This window comes from Vicia villosa, linkage group LG2, assembly GCF_029867415.1.
Source record: "Vicia villosa cultivar HV-30 ecotype Madison, WI linkage group LG2, Vvil1.0, whole genome shotgun sequence".
Lineage (NCBI taxonomy): Eukaryota > Viridiplantae > Streptophyta > Magnoliopsida > Fabales > Fabaceae > Vicia > Vicia villosa.
This window is the reverse complement of record NC_081181.1, coordinates 19,743,800-19,752,124: the sequence shown is the minus strand read 5'-3', so window position 1 is coordinate 19,752,124 and position 8,325 is coordinate 19,743,800. Positions and strand designations below refer to the sequence as shown.

The following is an 8,325-nucleotide window of genomic DNA, read 5'->3' as shown; positions in this document are numbered from 1 at the left end:
GTGACTGCTCTGAGTACCTGTCTTGAGTTTGATGAAATGTTTTGAGGTGTGACATCTCAGGGGGGTAAAATTTAGGGTATGACAACACCTCCGCATGTTCAACCACCAATTCCTGTTTTCGATCAAAGTTCACCGTTCTTTGTGCATCCCAGCGACGGTCCTAACTCAGTCACCGTTTCTCCAAAACTCACCGGCTCCAATTATCATTATTGGGAGCGTTCTATGAAGAGAGCCCTTGGTGGAAAATTGAAGCTTGAATTCATTGATGGAAGCCTTACTCCTCCGATCGATACTTTCGATCCTTCGTTTCGCGCTTGGAATCGTTGCAATATGTTGGTACATTCTTGGACTATGAATTCTTTTTCCGATTCTATTGCTCAATCGACATTTTTTCTTGAAAATGCTGTTGATGTGTGGAACGATCTCAAAGAACGATTTTCACAAGGTGATCTCATTCGTATTTCTGAATTACAACAAGAAATTTTTAGTTTAAAACAAGAAGATAAATTTGTAACTGCATTCTTTTCAGAATTAAAGATTCTTTGGGAAGAACTTGACCTATATCTACCTTTACCTATGTGTACTTGCTGAATTCAATGTTCCTGTGAAGCTATGCGTAGTGCTAGATCAAACCAAAAATAGTTACACATTATTAGGTTTTTGACTGGCCTGAATGATAATTTTGTTGTGGTTAAATCCTAAATTTTGTTGAAGGAACCGTTGCCTCCTTTGAATAAGATCTTTTCCATGGTTATCTAACATGAAAGGCAAAATATGATTCAAATGCCCACTGATGAAGCTCAAGCATTGATAAATGCTGCTGACTCCAAAAGGTTTCCCTCTAAGCACAATTTCTCCAAGGCTGGTACTCGAATATGTACCTTTTATGGGAAAAATAATCATACTGTTGAGAATTGTTTCAAGAAGCATGGAGTTCAACCCCATATGCAGAAACAATATTCCATATATGTGAATAATGCTAGCTATGAAGGAGGAGACCAAGGCCCTACTTCAAATTCTATTTCCAATTCACTTGACATGGAGAGTGGCAATTCCACTATGACTCAAGATCAGTTCACTGCCTTAATGGAATTGATTCAAAAGTCTGGCCTTAATCAAGCTACAATGAGTGCCTCTTCTTATCAAGTTGGTACTGCTAATTCATTAGCAGATAATTTTCAACTTCCTTCACCTATTCATAACCCTAGTTTTTGGATAGTTGATTCAGGTGCTAGTGATCACATTTGTGGATCTATTTCTTGGTTCCAAAGTTATATTGCTATTCCTCTCATTCATGTTAGGTTGCCTAATGGTCATTTCCTACTTTCTAAATATTCTGGCACTGTCATTTTTTCCCCTTCAATTTTCTGTATCCAATGTTTTTTTCATTCCTGAATTCTCCTTAAACTTGTTATCTGTATCCAAGTTGTGTGAAGGTTCTAAATATAATGTCAAGTTTGCTGGTTCTCATTATTATATTCAGGACACCACATCTTTGATGATGATTGGTTCAGCTGATAGGAGGGATGGCTTGTATTACTCAAATGTAGAAGATAAGCCCTTCCTTAATAATTCCACTAATGTTTCTGTTAATTCTGTTTCTTTACCTGATAATGCCCTATGGTATTTTAGGCTAGGACACTTGTCTCAAAACAGATTGTCTGTTTTACATTCCTTGTATCCATTCATTGTTGTTAATTTTCATACCCCAAATTTGTCCTACCCTTATTTATCTGGCTTATAATTCATATACACACATCATTTAGGTCATGGCCCAATTCATGCATTCATATCATGGTTACTGTTCCAAAAAGGAGCTCCTGGCACAAAGAACTTCTGATTAAATATAAAGATCTGACGTCTGGTCTTGTGGCATTATTCTTCTGAGGGCACTCTTGAATCAGGGTTTCCTCACCTCCAAGTCAGAGCATTGGTTAGAAAATACAGGCTTGATGTTCAGTTGATTATCCTGAATTAGGGTTTCCTGACCAAAGTCAACACAATTGAATTTTTGGTCAACACACTGATCAAGAGCTGATTTTATGAGGAGTGATGGTATGATGACTGTGTGGAAGCGTTCAGTTGATTTCCACTAGTCAGAAGCTGATTAATCGGGAATTTCATTGAGATCAGAGAAAAAATCAGAACAATTGACTTTTGGGTCAAAATCAGGTCAATCACTCAAAAATTGACTTTTGGTGGAAAGTCGGTCAAGAAAAGTCAAAGAATGGATAAAATCAGGAGTTTGACAAAAATTACCAAAAATAAAAAATAACCAAAAAAGGAAAGTTTTCATACTTAGAAAATATTTTGGGCCTTAAAAGTCTGATGAGCAGTCCACTTCACCATCAGTTTACACGTGTCAGAAGGAATTATTTCAGAAAATGTTCGACATCAATATTGTTCATCTCATGGAGGAGAACAACTTTGTAGTTGGACACTTTTCCATTTGAAGCTTGGTTGAAAAGATATTAAGGTTCAAAGTTGGAAGTTTTCATTTAACACAAGTCATAAGGCTGGGCAAGAATTCGGGGCAGCGCAGTCATTTTAACAAACACATGGTGTGCCTAATTTGGGTCTGATTCTAGGGAAACTAAATAGTCCCATAAACTCAAACTTGGTATGCATCTACTCTTCGCCATGCCCTCTATTCAACAAGCCAAGAAGCAAGTTAATTGGATGAGTATTGAAGGAGATACAAAGGCTCGAAGTCACCCCTGTGCCAAGTCGTGCATTGCCATTGATATGGGCCAGAAGCTAAGGGCACACGCATGCATTTCACCAAACAGGTGGTGTGCCATTTTCCAGTCCAATTTTAGACAATTAGAAACACCTCCCAAATCCAATCCATGTGCTAACCTACTCTACTCCATGCCCTCTATTCACTAGTCAAATAATCATGGAAATTGGACGTGGGATGAACAAGTTCTAAGGTCCTAAAGTCAGCACCATGACTAGCTTATCGTTGGCAAGGCATCAAGCTGGTAGAACCAGGGCTATGCGCGCGGTAGGAACAATTATATCAGGTGATGTTCACACGTGTTTTGAGTAAACTCCAAGCAGTATCCCATGACTCTCCCAACATCAAACCTCTTATACTCCATTCGCTCTTTTCATTAAACACAAAACTGAACCAAAGGGTGAGCCACAAAAGGAGTTATGAGCGTACAAAGTGAGCTTCTTGAGTTGCTCTTAGCTTAAGACATGGGTTCAATCTTGGCTACTGCAGCAAACACCATTCATCAGTACCACTCAACAAAGCCATGCACACGTAAAAGCATGTGAGAAACATCACCTACGGACGGCCTCACCCTACACTCCATGTGCCACCCTATATAAGCTAATCTCCTTCACAAAATCACACACACTTCACTTTTTCTCGGTTTCGATACAAAACTCTCTCCTCACCCTCTTCTTCTCTCTTCGTCTCTCTCTCTTCATCACTCACCTTCAAAAAGTTTGTTACATCTTGTAACAAACTTTAACAAACTCCTCATCCATCAACCAATCACCACCACTACAACCACCATAACCACCACTCTCCACCACCATCATCATCACCACGGTCTAACTTCTCTCACAACATCATCACCTCCACCTTCAACCAGCATTAGCAACCTTCATCTTCTTCCTCGACCCTCCACCATCACTGCACCACCGTGCCATCAACAACACACTACATCCTCAATCTCCATCTTCATCATCATCGAGCTTCACTTCTGAACATCAGCTTCATCAAGCTTTGGCACTGTCAGAGATCAAGATCAGACTTAGAGCTCAACATCATCATCATCTTCGTCTCATTCAAAGGAATCGTAAGGCTCTCTCTGCGACTTGAATCAAGATCCGTCAACAGGTAAATCTTCAAACCTTTCTCAGCATAATAGTGATAAGGTTGAGAGTGTATGCATCTTCGGTGTTACTTGACGTATTTGTGTTCGATTCTTTTGGATTCTCGAAAGCTTCGATTCCGTTTGCATCTTACACGCATGTTCGTCTGTTTGAATCATACATCTGAGTCCTATGATGATTAATGAACGCATTGATGTGTGTATCTTGCGTTTTGGTTAATTTCCTTGAGGTTAGGGTTTACAAAGGGGACTCGGTTTGTGCGATAGAGGAAACATCATGGAAAATTAATGGGATATTCGAACTCAGCTTGGAAATGCGAGTCAAATGGCGGCGGTTTTAGGAATTTCTGGACATGTGGAGTCGTGCGCCACCGTGAGAGTCGCCGGGGAAGACGACCGGAGGTGGCTCTCCGGCGTCTGCGATTTTCTTTTTCCTTTTCCGTTCTCTTACGTGGCAATGTGTTAATGGCCCATGCAGTTCAATTAGTTTTTGTCTTATCTGGTGCCAATGATTGGCTCACGCCGTGTCATGCTTTGATTGGTTGTTCATTCTATTTTGTTTTTAGTGATTTAAGTGAGGATGGTGACCAATTGATGTATGTGTATTAATGCCACGTTACATTTCACTAAAAACTGTACGTAAGAATAATAATTGCTGCTGTTTGAATAAAAGAAAAATGCTGAGTCAATAATAAGTGAAATAAAAGTGTAGTTGGGCCACGTGCTTGGGCCCTATAGCAATTCTGGAACCACACCCCTGCTTCGCTAACGCACCACCATCCCTTGCATTTGGGCCCTGAGCGCTCCGCTCTTTACACCCCTGAATTGGGCCCAGATTTGCCTTATAACTGTTTTTAGCTCATTTAGAAATTGTTGTTGCACCTCCCCGCAGTTAGATTTTAATTTCATTTTAGCTTCTTCTTTTTAGCTCATAATTCCAATTTTAAATCAAATAAAAAAATACATAAAATCAATGTATAGATAGTTTAGATATTGTGAATAATTGACTTGATTTTTGTTGTTTTCTTTTAATTGTTTTAAGACCTTTAATAAATCATTGTTGTAAGATGTTTGAATTTTCTTTGTTTTTAACACTTCGTTGTAAATAACTTGTTAATAAATTTAGGAGTTAATTTTAGTCCCTCTAATTGAGAATTTCCCACATAAAAAACTCATAAAAAAATAGTAGTTTTTTTAGGTTATGTTTTGCGCTTAATTTTGATTTGTTTCTCATATGCTTTTGTGCTAAATTTTGTATGTTTGTGTTTACATTGATTTTGGCCTATAACTTTGGCCTATGCTAATATCATTTGTATTCTCCTTTTAGAATCGATTTCATTAGCATGTTAACTTTAGGTAAATCTCTTTGTACATAAAACAACATTAGATTAGAAAATAGGTTTAGTTCCCTTTCTCATTTCCTTTTTCTTTTTTTTCAACCTTAAAAAACTTAATAAATACTGATAAGGATCATACCGTTTTTTTCTTTTCGTAGTAGGAAAGAAATGATTGGGGCGTAGGCCCCGATGTATGTTCTTTCCTACTTAGCGGAAGAGAAATGATTGAGGCGTAGGCCTCGATGTATTTCTTAACCGCTATTTAGAGAAACGATTGTGGCGTAGGCCTCGATGTGCATTCTCTAAATATTCAAAAAACTCTGTATTTCTTAACCGCTATTTAGAGAAGCGATTGTGGCGTAGGCCTCGATGTGCGTTCTCTAAATATTCAAAAAACTTTTTTGGTATGATCTAAGTCACAAATAAATTCCCTTAAAAAACACCAACCAAAAACACTTAAAATTCTTAATAAAGGTTCAGACTTAAAACAAAGTAAGGAAGTGGTGCGAAGTCTTGTAGTGGGTTTTCGTCATCATGGAATTACCCTAAAAGACACAAACCAAATTCTCTCTCTCTCTCTTTTCTTTCTTAAGGGCAATGTTATTTCCGCTCGAACGCATCGTAGGCTGTCCCCTTATGCAAGAGCGCGAACGTTAACTCCGCCCAACTAAAAAACACAAAAACAAACGAAAAATCTTGAGCAGAGCTACGGTAACTCTGATTCCTGAAAAGGATACGTAGGCAGCGGGGTAGGGCCCGTGCGAGTAAAATTATTTCTTTTCCCTACATTTTGCATTCATTTCGCATTTAGACATAGACATAGTTTCACACCCTTTAGATAGAAACAAACATAGGTGGATACCATCGAGTACGATGGGCGTGAGGGGTGCTAGCACCTTCCCCTTGCGTAACCGACTCCCGTACCTAGATTCTCTGGTCGTAAGACCCTGCTCTTATTTGTTTTAGGTTTTCTGATATTCCTTTCCCTTATGGGATAAATATATTAGTGGCAACTCTGTTCATTTTTCGCGAGCGTGCAACATTAATAATAAAGATGTTCGTGACATTTGTCACCGTGCTCGACAAAGAAAACTCCCTTATAATGATAGCACAAATAGATTTTTGCATCCTTATGACATGATACATTTTGAAATATAGGGACCATTAGCCATTATCATTCCATGGCCATTCATATTTCCTTACTGCAGTTGATGATTGCAGCAGATATACCTGGATAACCTTAATGATAACCAAATATGAGGCAAGACAACTTGTCATTAACTTTGTTAAGCTCATTGAAAAACAGTATTCTGCTAGAGTCAAAACTGTTAGAACTGATAATGGCCCTGAGTTTAACATGCCTGAATTTTATGCCACTAATGGTATAGTTCATCAAATAGTTGTGTAGAATCTCCACAACAAAAATGGTAGAGTGGAGAGGAAACATCAACACCTTTTAAATGTTGGCAGAGCCCTTCTTTTTCAATCTAAACTTCCTAAGAAATTCTTGTCTTATGCTCTTTTGCATGCTATATTCATTATCAATAAGATTCCTACTCCTGTCCTTAACAATCAATCACCTCATTTTGTTTTGCATCATGAAATTCCCAATATTCAAAGTCTCAAGGTTTTTGGTTCATTGACTTATGCCTCCACACTTCAGATCCACATAACTAAACTTGAACCTCGCGGTAGAAAATGCATTTTCCTTGGATATAAAAATGGTATGAAAGGAGTTGTCTTGTTGATATACATAATCATGATGTCTTTATTTCCAAAAATGTAATCCATCGTGAATATATATTCCTTATTCAGGGGAACGTCATCCTTCTTGGGACTATCATATGCATATTAATTCTAAAGTCAGTTCTGATGACTCGGTTCCAAATCACATTGCTTCTGTTCCTTCCACATCAAACAGTCAGGATGATGTAGAGCATATAGACACCACTGATGTTGTTGAGCAACATAATGATAACACTGATATTGTAGAGCATATAGATGAACATGTCAGTAGTAGACCTGTTAGAAATAAGCATACTCCTGCTTACCTTTCAAATTATGTCTGCAATTTTTCCCTTGATCCTGCTGAAAGATCTTGTAACTCTAGTGCTAAAATACTTTATCCCATTTCTTCTTTTGATTATCTCTCTCGCTTATCTGAGTCTCATCATGTTTTCACTACTTCCATTATACATAATGTTGAACCAAAGAATTACAAAGAGGCTTGTTTGTCTGAAAATTGGGTTAAGGCTATGGCTTCTGAATTAGAAGCATTACACAAAAACAAGACTTGGAGCATTGTTGACCTGCCACCTTATGTTTAGCCTATAGGAAGTAGATGGGTATAGAAAGTTAAACACAAAGCTGATGGGACCATAGAGAGGTATAAGGCCATGTTGGTGGCTAAGGGGTATAATCAAATTGAAGGGTTATATTTTTTTGACGCATTCTCTCCTGTAGCAAAGTTGACAACTGCCAGAATGCTTCTGGCTGCTGCTGCTATAAATGGTTGGTTTTTACATCAACTTGATCTAAACAATGCCTTTTTGCATGGTGATTTACAAGAGTCTGTATGGTTAAAAACAGGCCAGTCGTAAGTGGTATGAGAAGTTAACTAATCTGCTTATTCAACAAGGATATAGTCAATCTACTTATGATTATTCTCTGTTCACCCTCAAAACTCCTAGCACATTTACAGCAATCTTGGTATATGTCGATGACATAATTTTGGCTGGTAACTCTATGGAAGAATTTTCCAAAATTAAATCTTGTTTGGACAACAACTTTAGCATTAAGGATCTTGGCTTGTTGAAATACTTCTTAGGGCTCGAGGTTTCTCAGTCCAAAGAAGGTATCACTCTATCTCAAAGAAAATATTGCCTTGATCTTCTTCAAGAGTCATGTCTTATTGGATCGAAACCTGTAGCTACACCACTTGATTCTTCAGTCAAGCTACATGCTGATGGTGGTAAATCCTTCGATGATATTGGCGCCTACAGAAGGCTCATTGGTCGTCTTTTGTATCTTAACACCACAAGGCCAGATATCACATATGCTATTCAGCATGTTAGCCAATTTCTGCACAGTCCAACAGTGATTCACTATCAAGCTCCTTGTCGTGTCCTGTGATACCT

The 8,325-nt window shown here is 38.2% G+C and overlaps 1 protein-coding gene across 1 annotated transcript; it reads left to right on the top strand.

Moving 5' to 3' along the window:
• Positions 1-783: 783 nt before the first annotated feature.
• Positions 784-7,515, top strand: LOC131648677 (uncharacterized). The gene is made up of 4 exons (XM_058918412.1): positions 784-1,344; positions 1,484-1,623; positions 6,410-6,570; positions 7,004-7,515. The coding sequence occupies exons 1-4, from the start codon at positions 784-786 to the stop codon at positions 7,513-7,515; spliced, it is 1,374 nt and encodes a 457-aa protein (XP_058774395.1).
• Positions 7,516-8,325: the final 810 nt, after the last annotated feature.

Excerpts from the sequence above, each read along its gene's own strand:
- LOC131648677 (XM_058918412.1), top strand. The coding sequence starts at position 784 with ATGCCCACTGATGAAGCTCAAGCATTGATAAATGCTGCTGACTCCAAA. Across the intron at positions 1,345-1,483 it reads TTTCTAAATATTCTGGCACT|GACACCACATCTTTGATGAT; the intron begins GTCATTTTTTCC and ends TATTATATTCAG. Across the intron at positions 1,624-6,409 it reads TTACCTGATAATGCCCTATG|CAGATATACCTGGATAACCT; the intron begins GTATTTTAGGCT and ends TGATGATTGCAG.